Genomic DNA, 19,777 nt, shown 5'->3' with positions numbered 1-19,777 from the left:
TGTGCTGTTGTTTTTAACCATTTTTTTTGCTTTTTACACTACTGGATCAATAAAGCAATTCTTATAGGATGAGTCGAGCGCTGGATATCATGTGGAATGTTGCCCGGAAAAGGGCAACTCACATGTGGAATTTTGATTTGTACATTCATGGATTTTTGTTTGCCCCGGTCTTATTACTACCCCACCCAGCGCTGTCCCCTCCGGATGGTTCCCTTTAAACCTTGTCTCATCTATCCTTTTCTATTCTCTAGAAGGGAGACGAGCACCTGAACCACTTCTGTGCGCTGCTCGGGGTGGAGCACGATCAGATGGAGCATTGGCTGTGCCACCGGAAACTCGTCACCACCTCGGAAACTTACGTGAAGAACATGTCCATCCAGCAGTCTGTCAATGCCAGGAATGCTCTGGCCAAGCACATCTACGCTCAGCTGTTCAACTGGATCGTGCAGCACGTGAACAAAGCGCTGCACACCACCAGCAAGCAGCACTCCTTCATCGGGGTGCTGGATATATACGGGTAAGGGTGCCCTAATAATGATACTTAGCGCTTAGACAATGTACCGATCCGTAGTGCGCATGCTTGACCTCCACCATTGAGCCTGTTCTGTCCATCGGTGGCGGTCCGATCTCTTCGTACGATCTTGGGACAACAACCTGTAACTATTATTCTATCCATTGCCACCTTTGGGGTATGTCCAAAATTTTAGCTACTTTTTTTTTTTAACTGCCCCCAGTGTGCAACCACCTTTTTATGTAGTTCTGCTTTAAAAAAAAAAATGTGTATACAGGTCCCATGCAGATTGATGTGTTTCCTTGGTTATAGACTAATGGCGCTATATAAATAATAATAATAATAATAGACTACAGAGATCCCTGCATGGACTGATCATGGGGTCATGTATAATGTTACACCCTCAAGGTGCTGATAATGAAAGGGAGTAACACCTGACCTCAGACTACACACAGTGTTTGTTTGTAGTCTGTTACCTTGGAGACACATAGTTCCTCATTGGAGCTGTATACAAAGAAAACGTTGGAGATACTCGTTGCAGTTTTGTTTCATTTTGCATGGATTGGAGCAATAAGAAATAGTTGTAAAACTCTATTTTGGTCCTCGTGGGGCCATCGGGGAGACCTTTCCGTCCTTTGTGTCTACTTGTAGTCATACGCACGGAGAGAGGTTACGGCACAACACCGGGTCTTGGCGTTTTTTCTTCAACTTGGAGCGTCTTTGACTTCCTAGATACAAGTAATTGGATGATATATGGAGTCTTGGGGGCAGCAGCAGGGGAGAAGCTTAATTGTTTGTTTCGCTGCTGTGTTGCTTTGGCACGGGGCTGTAAATGAGCGGATAATATAAATCTTCCGTACGACGTCGCGCCGCTGCTCCGAAGGCTCTGACAGGCGCACTGCGTCTCCCTAATTGTCCTCCGAGATTACGGAGTCTCCGAGCAGATGAATGGACGCTTTCCTCTCCCTTATAAAAAGACAATTAGTATCTCCGGAGCGGAACGTGGCCATCGCCTGAGCTCATTTCACAAGATTAAAATTTGTTGTTTTTTTTTTTTTTTTTTTTATAGAAAACTAGAAATAATGTAAAGCTTCTAAAATCTCCATCATGGGGGAATGGGAGCATTATACGTGATGTACCATACTGCGCAATGCCAAACTGCCTCATTGCTTAACTAAAAAGCCAGCGGGCAGGAAAGTCAACCCAAGAGGGGTCTTGCCTGGCAGCGTGGGTCTCCTCCCCTCCTAGGGTGCCTCTGGAATGGAATTTTATTTATTTATTTTTTCTTGTTTATGAAAATTGTTTTCCCATTCTCCAGCTCTTTCATTGGTAAATGGGATCAATCAAAACGTCAAATCGGTCTGCAAAAAGCAAACTCTCGTATGGCTATGTGGACGTCAAAATCGGACAAGTTATGGCTCTTGGAAAAGGGGGAGGAAAAAAGTGCAAAAATAAAAATTGGCCGCGCCAGGAACGGTTCAGAGAGGCTTCTCAAGTTTTAAGGTTATCCCCGATCCTATAACTTCCCAATCGCTGGGGGTCCGACTGCTGTAGCTCAAGAGCCTGGGCTCTGTAAGACTTGTGTGAACGGATTGGAGGTCGCGCTACCCCTCCATTCATGGTAGCACTGGAGATTGCCGAGCGCAGCACCCCTCACCGTCTGATCTTCGGCTATCCTGTTAGAATGAATGGAGAGTCAGTGTGCGTGATCCATCTCCGCTCTACAGACCCCAGCTTCTCGGGAACGGTGGTGATTGGCAAGTTATCCTTTGTCCCATGGATAGGAGATAACTTTCAAATTTGAGAATACCCCTTTAAGCTGTGGTGGCAGACATACCCAACTTTTCCAGATGTAGATATTACGACTTGGATTTATTTTATTTTTTTTTCTTCTTTATTTCCAGGTTCGAAACTTTTGAAATAAACAGCTTTGAACAGTTCTGCATCAATTACGCCAACGAGAAGCTGCAGCAGCAGTTTAACTCGGTACGTTGGCCCTGGGCAACTTCTCTCCATGACCCATGAAGCCACCCCCGGGCGAAACAATTACTCGTAAAGTATTTGCGTATATGCGCTATCAAAATACTTTTCTTTTTTTTTTTAAATGTTTCTGCCTTTTGAGGCATAAAACATATAGAGATTCGTGGGAGGAACTGTGTATGAATGTGAGTAATCTAAAGACTTAGAGAGGCCTAATTCCAGCGATGTGTCACTTACTGTTGGAGCAGTTTTGACAAAAACCTGTTTTCTCTGCTGTAGATGTAGCAGAGCTCAGACTGCTGAGCTGTGTATAACCCCACCCACACCCTTGATTGGCATCTTTCTGTGTACAGTGCGTTGTCAGCCAATTACTGGTGAGGGTGGGGTTACACAGACCTAGCTGGACTGGTTAGCACATGACACCTAGTCCTGCAGTGATAATCTCCTGCTGATATATTACTGATTGTATTGAAACCCAGCCTAATAAGTGACACATCACTGGATTCAGGCTTTTTTTGCCCTATATTATGCTGCCCCCAGATGAAATAGCAAAAAAACTTCTAATAGTTTCCCTTTAACCTTTGTTCAATGACAAAAGTTGGTGCATTTAGAATGGGGAGTGCTGCTCCCGAGCACAAACATCTGCTTTAAAAAGTGGTAAAAAGTTTTTTAAGAGATATATGGAATTTACCAAGGTGGTCACGTGGTTGCTTGTCGTTACCACCCCCCCAGTGGAAAAAGTAAGTTTTTGTACAATTGTAATTCTTAGGTGACCTCATGTAGTGATAACAGAAAATATGAAGCTATCCTTCCATTCTGCCTTTTTATGCAATCAACTATATATATATTTTTTTTTACATTTTTATTTTCTCACCATAAAAAGGCCTACAATATCTGGTTCCTATACTAGCGAAAAAGTGGAGTATAGACACTGAACTGTATGAAACAAATTATAAAGATTTTATTATTAAAATACAATAGAACATCTAATACAATAAGAAATATATATATAACTACATGACAGAACACATAGACATTCTAACATGTAGACAGGAGGAGAACCAAACGGTACACAAAGGAATAGGATACACATCCAACGTATGACTAAGGTAAGTTTATGGTCACAAGGACAAAGTCCATACCCTCATTGTAGAGAAAAATCAAAAAATCACTAGTGGGCCAGAGTCCTATATCACATAAGATACCATGATGTCCCAAATCACTAATGGACCAAAGTCCTATATCACATAAAATACCATGATATCCTGGCATAAATGTATCATCAAAGTGATAAAAACGTACCCATATTCAGTCAGGATGTCTGTATAACCTACCCGCTGCCCCTGACGCGCGTTTCGCTCAATCGCTTTCTCAAAGGGGAAGTGACGAAGGTGTCTTGTTACTGCCGCACTATTTATAGGGGGTCAGATACCAGTATATTCGGCGCATGCGCATCCAAGCCCCACACATATGGAAAAAAAGGCGCGCACTCCATAGGCGTCATTGTGCGGCGCACATGTGGGCGAAAAAACGCCTACGGTACCATTAAACATGTGCGCCGCACCGCCTATAGACGCCATGGAGATCGCCCTGTGTCGGGTAGATACGGCTGGGCATGCGCACTACTAGCATCAAACAACCCGGAAGGGATATTACAAGAGACCCGGAAGTGTCCGATCGTAAGTTGGAATTGTGCTGCGCCTGCGCGTCATAGGCGTCCGGTATATCAAATCCTTGGTGTTGTTACCATGGTGACGCAGGGGAGCAGACGCACGCATGTATTTTCAAAAGGTATATCTAGAAATATTGAAAATGCGCCATAATCAAAGCGTACAATATTTATGCAAATCAGTGCCTCACATACTCAAGATGGACATCGAATGCATGCACTAATCCTTGGTGTCACCACATTAAAAACACAAAAATAATAACATGGAATCCCAAAAAGATATACATATGTACACATATAAATACATATATACATATATATACATATACACCCGACGGCAAAAAAAGGAACATCCATTATACAGTAAATGACTATACCAGTCAACAACCCGTCGGTGCATATGGTTTCCAAAAGGGATCCCATATCAGATACAAGAACGGACATAAATCAGAAGCAAAAAATGAAGGGAAGGGAAAAAAAGAAAAATACGGTATCATGAAGTGCATAGTGACCATGATGTGCACATGTGTAAATAGACAATATACGTTCAGAGATTAATAAATATACTAAAAAAGTGAATAAATATATATACAACAATATTTACAAGTGCAATAGCATGTGTAAATAGACACTATACGTTTAGATGCTGAGTTTATGACATGATAACATATATCATGCAAATATTAGATTAATAAATATACAAAAAAAGTGAATAAATATATATACAACACTATTTCCATATACAATAACGTAGTGACAATGTGAAATAAAGAGTATCCCCCCCCAAAAAAAAAAAAAAAGGAAGGAAGGAAGTTTCTCTCTCCATTTAAATCTTGATCCTAATAAGATGTCCATTCAATTTGTCCAAGGATTAAGTGCTTCGGTATTGTAAACGAGTCTTGATATCCAAATTTCAACAATAGTGCAGAAATTAATGTATCACATGTATAGAATTCAAAGGAAGAAATACTAAAAAGAAAATAAAAAAACAAAATAATGAATAAAAGACACACAGAAATAAAAAAATAAAAACCTGTGTGTCTTTTATTCATTATTTTGTTTTTTTATTTTCTTTTTAGTATTTCTTCCTTTGAATTCTATACATGTGATACATTAATTTCTGCACTATTGTTGAAATTTGGATATCAAGACTCGTTTACAATACCGAAGCACTTAATCCTTGGACAAATTGAATGGACATCTTATTAGGATCAAGATTTAAATGGAGAGAGAAACTTCCTTCCTTCCTTTTTTTTTTTTTTTTTTTTTTTGGGGGGGGATACTCTTTATTTCACATTGTCACTACGTTATTGTATATGGAAATAGTGTTGTATATATATTTATTCACTTTTTTTGTATATTTATTAATCTAATATTTGCATGATATATGTTATCATGTCATAAACTCAGCATCTAAACGTATAGTGTCTATTTACACATGCTATTGCACTTGTAAATATTGTTGTATATATATTTATTCACTTTTTTAGTATATTTATTAATCTCTGAACGTATATTGTCTATTTACACATGTGCACATCATGGTCACTATGCACTTCATGATACCGTATTTTTCTTTTTTTCCCTTCCCTTCATTTTTTGCTTCTGATTTATGTCCGTTCTTGTATCTGATATGGGATCCCTTTTGGAAACCATATGCACCGACGGGTTGTTGACTGGTATAGTCATTTACTGTATAATGGATGTTCCTTTTTTTGCCGTCGGGTGTATATGTATATATATGTATATATGTATTTATATGTGTACATATGTATATCTTTTTGGGATTCCATGTTATTATTTTTGTGTTTTTAATGTGGTGACACCAAGGATTAGTGCATGCATTCGATGTCCATCTTGAGTATGTGAGGCACTGATTTGCATAAATATTGTACGCTTTGATTATGGCGCATTTTCAATATTTCTAGATATACCTTTTGAAAATACATGCGTGCGTCTGCTCCCCTGCGTCACCATGGTAACAACACCAAGGATTTGATATACCGGACGCCTATGACGCGCAGGCGCAGCACAATTCCAACTTACGATCGGACACTTCCGGGTCTCTTGTAATATCCCTTCCGGGTTGTTTGATGCTAGTAGTGCGCATGCCCAGCCGTATCTACCCGACACAGGGCGATCTCCATGGCGTCTATAGGCGGTGCGGCGCACATGTTTAATGGTACCGTAGGCGTTTTTTCGCCCACATGTGCGCCGCACAATGACGCCTATGGAGTGCGCGCCTTTTTTTCCATATGTGTGGGGCTTGGATGCGCATGCGCCGAATATACTGGTATCTGACCCCCTATAAATAGTGCGGCAGTAACAAGACACCTTCGTCACTTCCCCTTTGAGAAAGCGATTGAGCGAAACGCGCGTCAGGGGCAGCGGGTAGGTTATACAGACATCCTGACTGAATATGGGTAAGTTTTTATCACTTTGATGATACATTTATGCCAGGATATCATGGTATTTTATGTGATATAGGACTTTGGTCCATTAGTGATTTGGGACATCATGGTATCTTATGTGATATAGGACTCTGGCCCACTAGTGATTTTTTGATTTTTCTCTACAATGAGGGTATGGACTTTGTCCTTGTGACCATAAACTTACCTTAGTCATACGTTGGATGTGTATCCTATTCCTTTGTGTACCGTTTGGTTCTCCTCCTGTCTACATGTTAGAATGTCTATGTGTTCTGTCATGTAGTTATATATATATTTCTTATTGTATTAGATGTTCTATTGTATTTTAATAATAAAATCTTTATAATTTGTTTCATACAGTTCAGTGTCTATACTCCACTTTTTCGCTAGTATATGATATCTTCCTTGGGAGTGATACTATTTTTTGATTTATTCTGATATTGGGAGAGCTTTTTTTCTTGATTTTTTGAATATGCTCTCGGCCATTTACAATACATGCTTATTGATTATTGTGTGCATCAATATCTGGTTCCTGTAGTCTTATTAATTCCTATGGAGACTGTCTGCACCTAATAACACAGTCTTGGGGCCTGCAATAGCAGTGCCTCGGCAGCCGATCTCCCACCCCATCATACATTTACAACTTGTCGTATTGGCCCCCAAAGAATAACCCTGCCAAATACAGCAGTTATAGGGCATTGTGGCGTTCCTCTGTTATTCCTCTTGACAATGTATGAATAGATAACAGCCCCTCTGTTAATGTGGAGTGTCCATGCACTCTCTTACCAGAACTGATTGAGTCAGACTGTATAGAGACGCCCCCGATGGGGAAGGGTAGTGGGAATACCTAGTTTAAATTGTAATCATACTTTTCCTGGACGAATAGCAGAGAGACAACATTGCGCAGATTACTTTTTTTTTTTTTTTTTTTTTTAGTATTTATATTAGTTATGTAGTTACTAAACCTAATATGTCCAAAGAGCATGGCGGTGTGTGATCTACCACTTTTGGTAAATTTCCAATACTAGCCATGTTTCCCTTGCAGCATGTGTTTAAACTGGAGCAAGAGGAATATATGAAGGAGCAAATCCCATGGACCCTCATTGATTTTTACGACAATCAGCCCTGCATTGACCTGATTGAGGCCAAACTTGGTATCCTGGACCTTCTGGACGAGGAGTGTAAGGTAAGTCAACTAATCAGGACAAATAAAGGGTTTATACCTTTTAGTTTATTTTTCCAGTTTTACTTTTGTTGTAGACGTGACAAGTCATAGTACAAGGTATAAACATTAATGACTCTTTAGGGATAAGCCACCTTTTTGAAGGGGATAATTTTAGTGTAACTTTTTCTGAAAAGTGAAGGATCTACTATGTAGTATGAGCCAAGATAAGCTGCAGTCACACTGATAATAAGCAAAGAGTAGGTTGTACCGTATGAGCCAGGATAAGCTGCTGACATCCTGATAATAAGCAAAGAGTAGGTAGTACAGTGTAAGCCAAGATAAGCTGCAGTCACACTGATAATATGCAAAGAGTAGGTAGTACAGTGTAAGACAAGATAAGCTGCAGTCACACTGATAAGAAAAGAGTAGGTAGTACAGTGTAAGACAAGATAAGCTGCTGACACCCTGATAATAAGCAAAGAGTAGGTAGTACAGTGTAAGCCAAGATAAGCTGCTGTCACACTGATAATAAGCAAAGAGTAGGTTGTACCGTATGAGCCAAGATAAGCTGCAGTCACACTGATAATAAGCAAAGAGTAGGTTGTACAGTTTGGGCCAAGATAAGCTGCTGTCACACTGATAAGAAAAGAGTAGGTTGTAACGTATGAGCCAAGATAAGCTTCTGTCACACTCATAATAAGCAAAGAGTAGGTTGTACATTTTGGGCCAAGATAAGCTGCTGTCACACTGATAAGAAAAGAGAACATTATACAGTATGAACCAAGATAAGTTGCTGTCACACTGATAATAAGTAAAGAGAAGATTGTACAGTATTAGTCAAGATAAGCAGCCCTACATGTCAGACAAGCGGACACACATGTTGATTAGTGATTTATGCTGTCATGTATTTCTATTATAAGGGTTATTCCCATCTTCATAAATGGATATTCCTGGATAGAGTTTGCAAATACAAGGAATTTTGTTGTCTTCTGCTTATTAAAATATTCAGTCATTCTTGAGATAGTAACAGTTTTCTTTTGATTACAGCTCGTTGCTTAGGAGTACGACCACCGCTGATAGCAGAACATGCGCAGTGTTTACCAGCTCTTTTCTATTGAGCCTACACACACGGTTTTAATGCTGGCCAGGATTGCTGGAGCGCGCTGTCACCAGCTTAAGCGCAGTACTTACAAGTTAGACAGCAGCGGTGGTCGGTCTCCTAGGCAACGAACTGTAGACAAAAGAAAAGTGTGAATATCATAAGAACTGATGCAAATGTTAATATGCAATAAACTGCAAAAGTGCTTGTTTTTACATGCACTGATTTATACAGATGGGTGAATAACCCTTTAATGCACATCCAAACATAAAGGGGTTGTCAGAGGCTTATTTTTAGGATTGGCTAATAGATGAGCGGGAGCCTGTAATCTGGGAACCGCTGCTGATCAGTTTATAAAAGAGGCGGCTGAGCTGTAATTTTTTTTTTCAATCTTTTCTCAGCTCATTTATGAGCATTCAACAACATCAAAGTTGAATGTCGAGGAAATTGCTGACTTGTTGACTTCCTTCCATGGAACTCTATGGGTCTCTGTGTCATGTGGTTCTGTAGAATTAGGTTTCATCTTTAGTCCTGGCCGGATGCAGCATTTAGTGCCGCACTATAGTGACAAGTTGTTTGTCTGTAGGTCCCAAAGGGCACGGACCAGAACTGGGCTCAGAAGTTGTACGACCGTCACGGCAGCAGTCAGCACTTCAAGAAGCCTCGGATGTCTAACATCTCTTTTATCGTGCTTCACTTTGCTGACAAGGTAAGTGATGACTCTCGACGATAAAGTCAATGCGTCAAAACCTCAAAGTTTAAGTCCACTTAATCAAAATGGGTTTTTTTAGGTCCAAGATTAATTATAATGGTTAAAGTTTTTCAAATTATCCCTTTCATTGGCATAGATTTAAAACACGACACGCTGGCTACCTGTATCCACCACTAGAGGGAGCTTACCATTATTCACCAGTTATATCGTATGCCAGTCCAGTGCTCTCCACTGGTGACGTCACCTACAGTCACATGATCACATACTTGTAATCATTACTGCTGAAGCCATTGACATCTCTTCACACAGCCAGAGTTAAATGGTAAAATGCCTGCAGCCACCACTAGAGGGAGCTCACTGCATATAGATTTATAGAGTTTACAGCAACCGCCACTAGGGGGAGCTCACTGCATATAGATTTATATATCTTACAGCTGCCGCCACTAGGGAGCTCACTGCATATAGATTTATAGAGTTTACAGCAGCCGCCACTGGGGGAGATCACTGCATATAGATTTATATATCTTACAGCAGCCGCCACTAGGGGGAGCTCACTGCATATAGATTTATAGCGTTTACAGCAGCCACCGCTAGAGGGAGCTCACTGCATATAGATTTATAGAGTTTAGAGCAGCCACCGCTAGAGGGAGCTCACTGTATATAGATTTATAGAGTTTACAGCAGCCACCGCTAGAGGGAGCTCACTGCATATAGATTTATATATCTTACAGCAGCCGCCACTAGAGGGAGCTCATTGCATATAGATTTATGGAGTTTACAGCAGCCACCGCTAGAGGGAGCTCACTGCATATAGATTTATAGAGTTTACAGCAGCTGCCACTAGGGGGAGTGTTGTGAATTCTGTTTTTGGGCTCCCTCTGGTGGTTACTGGTGGTACTGGCTGACTTTTGTCTTGCACCTGTTCCCATCAGGAAACTGGGAGTTTCCTATTTAGTCTGGCTTCTCAGTCATTCTAGTGCCGGCAATCAATGTTACCAGAGCACCTCTGTTGCTTGCTACCTGCTCCAAGTCTGCAACTCAGCTAAGATGGATCTTTGGCATTTTTTGTGTTTGTTTGTCCAGCATGCATTTATATTTCTCTTGCTGCTGGAAGCTCTAGTGATCTGAAATTACTACTCCGGTGTCATGAGTTGATAACGGAGTTAAAGTAATTTCAGCATGGCTGTTTAGGGTTTTGAGGTGACCGCGTAGTCCTCTTTTGTATTTTCTGCTATCTAGTCAGAGGGCCTCACTTTGCTGAATCTATATTCATACTGCGTACGTGTTTTCCTCTTACCTAACCGTTATTATATGTGGGGGGCTACTATCACTTTTGGGGTTTCCCTGGAGGCAAGCCAGGTCTGTGTATTCCTCTACTAGGGGGTAACTAGATCTCCGGCTGGTGCGAGGTGTCTAGGGATAATCGTAGGCACACCTCCTGGCTACTATTAGTTGCGTGTTAGGTTCAGCGTCGCGGTCATCTGAGATTCCATCATTCCTAGAGCTAGTCCGTTTTTGCCTGAGTCCCTGCCATTGGGAACCATGACAGGGGAGCTCACTGCATATAGATTTCTAGTTTACAGCAGCCGCCACTAGAGGGAGCTCACTGCATATAGATTTATAGAGTTTACAGCAGCAGCCACTAGACTGAACTCGCTGCATATAGATTTATAGAGTTTACAGCAGCCGCCGCTAGAGGGAGCTCACTGCATATAGATTTATAGAGTTTACAGCAGCAGCCACTAGAGGGAGCTCACTGCATATAGATTTATAGAGTTTACAGCAGCCGCCACTAGACTGAACTCGCTGCATATAGATTTATAGAGTTTACAGCAGCCGCCGCTAGAGGGAGCTCACTGCATATAGATTTATAGAGTTTACAGCAGCCGCCACTAGACTGAGCTCACTGCATATAGATTTATAGAGTTTACAGCAGCCGCCGCTAGAGGGAGCTCACTGCATATAGATTTATAGAGTTTACAGCAGCAGCCACTAGAGGGAGCTCACTGCATATAGATTTATAGAGTTTACAGCAGCCGCCACTAGACTGAGCTCACTGCATATAGATTTATAGAGTTTACAGCAGCAGCCACTAGAGGGAGCTCACTGCATTTAGAGTTGTACAGTTCACAGCAGCCACCACTGGGCGGAAATCAATTGCATATACATTAGGAGAGTTTACAACAGCTGTCATTAGGGGGAGCTCACTGTGTATAGATTTATACATTGTACATCAGTCACCACTAGAGAGAGCTCACTGCATATAGATTTGTACAGTTCACATCAGCCACCACCAGGGGGAACTCACTGCATATAGATTTGTACAGTTCACAGCAGCCGCCACTAGAGGGAGCTGACTGCACAGAGATTTGTAATTCTCCCATTAAAGGATTAAAGGGAAACTGTCACCTCATTTTGGCCCTATAAACTGCAGCCACCGCCATTAGGGGCTCATCTACAGCATTCTGTAGTGCTGTAGATAAGCCCGCCATGTTACCTGAAAGATAAGAAAAACAAGTTTGATTATACCCACCCAGGGGCGGTCCGGTCCGATGGGTGTTTTTCTTATCTTTCAGATTACAGAATACTGTAGATAAGCCCCTGATGGCGGTGGCCACAGTTTATAGGGCCAAAATGAGGTGATAGATTCCCTTTAAACGCGATAATAAAGTTGTATTCGGTGATCGCCCCCTAGTGGCAGCAGAGAGATATACTTTTTCGTTTTAAATGAGTTTTATGAAATTGGAAGAAAATTCAGGGAGAAAAAGAAAATATAACAATATCGGCATCAGAACTTGGGCAAGTGATCCCGGTGTTATGTGTCCTCCTGGATCTAGATTCCAGTACGTGGAGACGTTTCGGTAATGTCACACAGTTAGTGTAGAGCACAAGTAGCTTTAGATTGATTTATTTTTTGGCTTTTTTTTTCGTACATGGTCTGAGTTTTGGGTATAATTACAAATCGCGGCCCGTCAGGCTTCCCCGTGGTGCCGGCTTATGGCTCCGTACACGGAGAAGAAGGTCACAGACTAGATTTCAGGTTATTTCAGCAAATCGCCCAACAAAATGATATTGAATATTGTGCGCCGGAGGCAAAGTGACCTTTATAAATGGAAAGGGCAAATTTCATTGTTTGGTAACTGAGTGACTACGTAAAGATTTAGACTTTATTACAAGTTGTTATAGAGTTTTTCTTCCTCTGAAACCTTAAAAAAAAGGATGAGATTGAGTTTGTAAGGAGGAATCCCAGCATTAGAGGAGATCACCTACCCAAAGGAAAAGCGATGACTTGCTGATCGGCGAGGGTCCGAATGCTGGGACCCCAGGCGACTCAGAAAAAATGAGAAAAGAAAAGAGATTAGGGAATTCAGCTCCGGAGCACAAACTGCAGCTCTATAGGCAAAGCCAAAAATCCGCTCCATTCCTAAACTTGTGTACGGTTTTCGTGTTCGGCATTTAATGTTTCATCTTCTGTGTGACCCCATCGGACATGTATGTTGTGTAGGTGGAGTACCAGTGTGATGGCTTCCTGGAGAAAAATCGGGATACGGTGTATGAAGAGCAGATTAATATACTGAAAGCCAGTAAGGTAAGCCTTTTCTCCATCACACATTATGTGATTTTTTTTTTCGGATACATTTTTGACTCCTTTCAATATCTCTGCTTGCTGAAACTTTTCTATTAATGTCCAGAGGTTTAAAAAAAAGTAATAAAATAGATCTGGAAGCTTAAAATGTGTATTAAAGGGGTATTCCCATCTCCTAAAATAAAGGCATAGGGCTAGGATATGCCACGACTGTATGGAAGGTGGTGGACAGGCCTCTCGGACCCCCATGGCCTTGGGAATGAAGAGGGCGTAGATCCGGTGTATGAGGACAGCGGCAGTTCTGGGCACCCCTGTAAAGACAAATTAGAAAGGGAAGTATCTCTACCCCAGCGCTCAATCCCCCTGTAGTTCCAGGATTAGAGATGGTGGTCCCAGAAATGAGACCCCAAAATGGGGATATAAAGTGACAGCACGATTCTTTCTCCTGTGCTGATAATTTGCTACATTGTAGCAGTGCAGGGTAAAATCTATGAAATCATTTAACTCCTAGAAGTAGGAAATTCTTAGTATAAGTTTTGTTTGTATGTAACAACAATAATAATAATTAAAAAAAAGTTTCCATTCACTGCCAGCAAGTATTGCACATCAGTCCCTATTCACTTCAATAGGAGCTGCAGTACCCTACAGGGTTACATCTGGCAACCCCCGCCCCCGGAGGAGATAACATCTGATTCCTGGGGACCCCCCTCCGATCTGCCACTGATAGGTCATCAATATAAAAGGACTGGACAACACCTGAAAGTTTTCTTTTTGTAAAGTCAGAAAATTCCTTTAAAGTTACAGCCAGACGTGCAGCGCTGACGTGTGTTTGTCCGACAGTATCAACTGGTCGCCGATCTGTTCCAAGACGACAAGGATCCCATCCCCCCGACTCCGAGCGGAAAATCCAAAATTAACGTCAGACCGGCCAAACCGGCCATTAAAAATGCCAATAAGGAACATAAGAAAACAGTGGGACACCAGGTAAATCTCACATATCTAATTGCTGCTCACTGCACCTGCTTCACTGATGGCTCCTTTGCCGAAAGCCACACAGCATCGAGGCTGTCAGTCATGTAGGAGAATTCGGCACTGGACGGGTAAAAGAGCCGGAGTGACATAGGCATTAGAGCAATAGTAGATCTGAAGCCTCTGTCACTTTAGCCGTATTCCCCGCCCAGTGCGGCCTCCTACTGCTTCACGGACTGCTGCTTTGCCTGAAATCACACAATATAGAGGCTGTCAATCATGAAGGAGCATTCGCTATTGGGTGGGGAATAGAGCCAGAGTGACTCAGGCTAAACAGCTATAGTAGATCTGAAGCCTCTGTCACTTTAGCCCTATTCCCCGCCCAGTGCTGCTTCACTGACTACTGCATTGCCTGAAATCACACAATATAGAGGCTGTCAATCATGAAGGAGCATTCGGTATTGGGTGGGGAGTAGAGCCAGAGTGACTCAGGCTAAACAGCTATAGTAGATCTGAAGCCTCTGTCACTTTAGCCCTATTCCCCGCCCAGTGCTGCTTCACTGACTACTGCATTGCCTGAAATCACACAATATAGAGGCTGTCAATCATGTAGGAGAATTCGGTATTGGGTGGGGAATAGAGCCGGAGTGACATAGGTTATAGAGCAATAGTAGATCTGAAGCCTCTGTCACTTTAGCCCTATTCCCCGCCCAGTGCGACCTCCTACTGCCTCATTGACTACTGCTTTGCCTGAAATCACACAGTATAGAGGTTGTCAGTCATGTAGGAGCATTCGGCATTGGGTGGGGAATAGAGCCAGAGTGACTCAGGCTAAACAGCTATAGTAGATCTGAAGCCTCTGTCACTCCAGCTCTATTCCCTGCCTCCTCCTCCTTGAATGACTGCTCCTTTACCTGAAATCGCACAATCACACGGTTTACAGGCAGTCAGTCATACGGGAGGATTTGTCACTGGGTGGGGAATAGAGCCAGAGTAACACAAGCTAAAGAGCTATAGTAGATCTGAAGCCTCTGTCACTCGAGCTCTATTCCCTGCCCAGGGCGGCCTCCTCCTGCTTCACTGACTACTGCTTTGCCTGAAATCACACAGAATAGAGGCTGTCAGTAAGTAGGAGGAGACTGGGAATAGAGCTGGAGTGACAGAGGCTTCAGATCTATCTTAGATCTTCAGCCTCATTCACATATCAGTACAGACAATGATTTGTCAGTAAGAGAGGAACAGACCGGCCAAGTAAAGATATTGTTCGTCTTGTCTTTTAAAGAACTACATGCCCATGTAAATAGTTGCTGACAGATTCCCTTTCAGTGACAGTAGGATAATATCGAGTCCAACTTTACTGGTCTTTTCCTTTTGTTTCTTTCAGTGATAGGTGTCAATGTATTTTTTTTATATTTTTTTTTTATGATGGTTTGCTAATCTCCATCTACTGTAACGATGATAATCGGTGGTCTGACATGAAATGTCCGGCAACTTGAATCTTGATTATTACATTACGATATGAAAGCTGTAAAAAAATCATAATATAAAAAGTCACAATCTGTTTAGTGTATACAGTTACCGCGCAGACTAATGTGTCTCTATGGTTACAGACTACACACAAACCCTGTGTAGTCTGATCCTGCAGTCATGTGTTATTGATAACCTGTAGGCAGTATATCAGGGGTCAGACTGAAGGGATAACACCTGACTACAGGATCCCACCACACATCTGGGGAATAGGGTGTCAGAGTCTGATGTCGGGGGACGGATCAGTAATGGGAAAATAATTTATATTTACTCTTTTATTTTCAGTTTCGTAATTCTCTCCAGTTGCTCATGGAGACTTTAAATGCAACCACACCTCATTATGTACGCTGCATTAAGCCCAATGATGAAAAGCTAGCATTCAGGTGAGACCTATTCATTTCATGTATAATGTACCGAAACTTATCCTGCACTGATCCTGAGTTACATCCTGTATTATACCCCAGAGCTGCACTCACTATTCTGCTGGTGCAGTCACTGTGTACATACATTACATTACTGATCCTGAGTTACATCCTGTATTATACTCCAGAGCTGCACTCACTATTCTGCTGGTGCAGTCACTGTGTACATACATTACATTACTGATCCTGAGTTACATCCTGTATTATACTCCAGAGCTGCATTCACTATTCTGCTGGTGCAGTCACTGTGTACATACATTACATTACTGATCCTGAGTTACATCCTGTATTATACTCCAGAGCTGCACTCACTATTCTGCTGGTGCAGTCACTGTGTATATACAGGATGTAACTCAGGATCAGTACAGGATCAGTAATGTATGTACACAGTGACTGCACCAGCAGAATAGTGAGTGCAGCTCTGGGGTATAATACAGGATGTAACTGAGAATCAGTACAGGATCAGTAATGTAATGTATGTACACAGTGACTGCACCAGCAGAATAGTGAGTGCTGCTCTGGAGTATAATACAGGATGTAACTCAGGATCAGTAATGTAATGTATGTACACAGTGACTGCACCAGCAGAATAGTGAGTGCAGCTCTGGAGTATAATACAGGATGTAACTCAGGATCAGTAATGTAATGTATGTACACAGTGACTGCACCAGCAGAATAGTGAGCGCAGCTCTGGAGTATAATACAGGATGTAACTCAGGATCAGTAATGTATGTACACAGTGACTGCACCAGCAGAATAGTGAGTGCAGCTCTGGAGTATAATACAGGATGTAACTCAGGATCAGTAATGTAATGTATGTACACATTGACTGCACCAGCAGAATAGTGAGTGCAGCTCTGGGGTATAATACAGGATGTAACTGAGTATCAGTAATGTAATGTATGTACACTGACTGCACCAGCAGAATAGTGAGTGCAGCTCTGGGGTATAATACAGGATGTAACTGAGGATATCTAATGGATATATCCCATTTTTACGTACTATGACCACACATCGGAGCGCAGTGTTACAGATGCCGCGGCTCTTATGTTAGTGCCCCTCCCCCCATATCTCTCTGCTGCTCTGCCCGTACTGACCTCACAGTATTGAGAATCTCTTGCCTCTGCTGTTTCCCATCTGTCTGTGTGTGGCTGCGGAGAGATCGTATTATCGGATGAGAGCAGAGCATAGAGGCAGGCCCATCCTTTCTGCTCAGCAATGAGTCAGGCTAATGGCATAGGCGGCTTCAGTGCAGAAGTCTTCACGCCCTGGCACTGAGATTAGTAACCTGTATAGGAGCCCTATCCCCCAGCCAGGAGGCTGATTGTACAGATGTAGCAGAGCTGAGTTGGTCATTGGGGGATATCGCAGTCTGGGCTTACCTAGGACTGCAGGTCACTGGATTTATAAAAGCCAGACCTAAAGATGAATAATGAGATGCAGGAGGGGACAGTGGCAGGATTGTCTGGGTGTAAGTGTATCTGGGCAGAGCTGGAGATCTGGGCTACTGAGCCTGGGAACCGGTTATCCGCTGCTTCACACGGCCACGGTCAGCGCCGCAGACATGGAGGTAAGCCCCCGCTGGTCACAAAGGCTTGCAGTCATTTTCTAATTGTTCTCTTCTGATCTCTGCTCCTGTCCCTGTGACTTCCTATAAAACAGCGCCCCTCCTGACTCGCTGCTGTGCCTGGTATTGCATCTTAAGCCTATTCAAGTGAATGGGGCTACATTTTAATTTCAGGAAAAGGAGGATTTACCACTTGTGTCCTGTAATATCAATGTAGCAGAGCTGAACCGATCATTGAATGGTATCTAACGTTGTTACTCTGCATTTTTAACTTTCCATAAGGCTAACATTAAACTTTACAGAAAGGTAAACTTGCTCCTGTGCACTGAGCACGCTCAGCTCTGCTGCATCTGTGCACTGGCTTCATAAATGCATCCTCCATATACATCCAGCTTTTCTGACTGGCACAGCGCAGCCGGTATTAAAAGGCCCGACATCGTCTGATAAGTATGTCTGCTCACAGATGGGTCTGCTGGATTCTGTCTCATTGTGTCTATAGCTCCATAAGGACGGACATGGCTAGAAAGGAAGAAAGAAACTGAAGCAGATGTGTAACTTCACAGTGTGATTTTCATCTGGCATACATGTCATTCTCAAAATATATTTGTGCTTCCTGGGGGGAAAGTATTGTACATAGCGGCAGTATTATAGTAGTTATATTCTTGTACATAGCGGCAGTATTATAGTAGTTATATTCTTGTACATAGGAGCAGTATTATAGTAGTTATATACTTGTACACAGGAGCAGTATTATAGTAGTTATATTCTTGTACATATAAGCAGTATTATAGTAGTTATATTCTTGTACATAGGGGCAGTATTATAGTAGTTATATTCTTGTACATAGGAGCAGTATTATAGTAGTTATATTCTTATACATAGGGGCAGTATTATAGTAGTTATATTCCTGTACATAGGAGCAGTATTATAGTAGTTATATTCTTGTACATAGGGGGTAGTATTATAGTAGTTATGTTCTTGTACATAGGGGCTGTATTATAGTAGTTATATTCTTGTACATAGGGGGCAGTATTATAGTAGTTATATTCTTGTACATAAGAGCAGTATTATAGTAGTTATATTCTTGTACATAGGGGCAGTATTATAGTAGTTATATTCCTGTACATAGGGGTCAGTATTATAGTAGTTATATTCTTGTACATAGGGGCAGTATTATAGTAGTTATATTCTTGTACATAGGAGGCAGTATTATAGTAGTTATATTATTGTACATAGGAACAGTATTATAGTAGTTATATTCTTGTACATAGGAGCAGTATTATAGTAGTTGTATTCTAGTACATAGGGGCTGTATTATAGTAGTTATATTCTTGTACATAGGAGCAGTATTATAGTAGTTATATTCTTGTACATAGGGGCCGTATTATAGTAGTTATATTCTTGTACATAGGGGCAGTATTATAGTAGTTATATTCTTGTACATAGGGGCAGTATTATAGTAGTTATATTCTTGTACATAGGAGGCAGTATTATAGTAGTTATATTCTTGTACATAGGAGGCAGTATTATAGTAGTTATATTCTTGTACATAGGGATGGTATTATAGTAGTTATATTCTTGTACATAGGGGCAGTATTATAGTAGTTATATTCTTGTACATAGGAGCAGTATTATAGTAGTTATATTCTTGTACATAGGGGGTAGTATTATAGTAGTTATGTTCTTGTACATAGGGGCAGTATTATAGTAGTTATATTCTTGTACATAGGGGCAGTATTATAGTAGTTATATTCTTGTACATAGGAGCAGTATTATAGTAGTTATATTCTTATACATAGGGGCAGTATTATAGTAGTTATATTCCTGTACATAGGAGCAGTATTATAGTAGTTATATTCTTGTACATAGGGGGTAGTATTATAGTAGTTATGTTCTTGTACATAGGGGCTGTATTATAGTAGTTATATTCTTGTACATAGGGGGCAGTATTATAGTAGTTATATTCTTGTACATAAGAGCAGTATTATAGTAGTTATATTCTTGTACATAGGGGCAGTATTATAGTAGTTATATTCCTGTACATAGGGGTCAGTATTATAGTAGTTATATTCTTGTACATAGGGGCAGTATTATAGTAGTTATATTCTTGTACATAGGAGGCAGTATTATAGTAGTTATAT

General features: G+C 41.4%; 1 protein-coding gene across 2 annotated transcripts in view; it reads left to right on the top strand.

The window, feature by feature from the left end:
- The window catches only part of MYO5B (myosin VB), a 206,601-nt gene that overhangs the window by 149,510 nt on the left and 37,314 nt on the right, over positions 1-19,777 (top strand). For both annotated transcript variants that reach the window (XM_077283527.1, XM_077283516.1), the window contains exons 10-16: positions 252-517; positions 2,416-2,497; positions 7,635-7,775; positions 9,440-9,562; positions 13,071-13,154; positions 13,992-14,135; positions 15,933-16,030. In XM_077283527.1, coding sequence (XP_077139642.1) covers positions 252-517; positions 2,416-2,497; positions 7,635-7,775; positions 9,440-9,562; positions 13,071-13,154; positions 13,992-14,135; positions 15,933-16,030 — 938 coding nt within the window. The remainder of the gene's footprint in view (positions 1-251; positions 518-2,415; positions 2,498-7,634; positions 7,776-9,439; positions 9,563-13,070; positions 13,155-13,991; positions 14,136-15,932; positions 16,031-19,777) is intronic.

This window comes from Ranitomeya variabilis, chromosome 1 (assembly GCF_051348905.1).
Source record: "Ranitomeya variabilis isolate aRanVar5 chromosome 1, aRanVar5.hap1, whole genome shotgun sequence".
NCBI lineage: Eukaryota > Metazoa > Chordata > Amphibia > Anura > Dendrobatidae > Ranitomeya > Ranitomeya variabilis.
The sequence above is the reverse complement of the archived record's forward strand: the minus strand, read 5'-3'. Positions and strand labels throughout refer to the sequence as shown.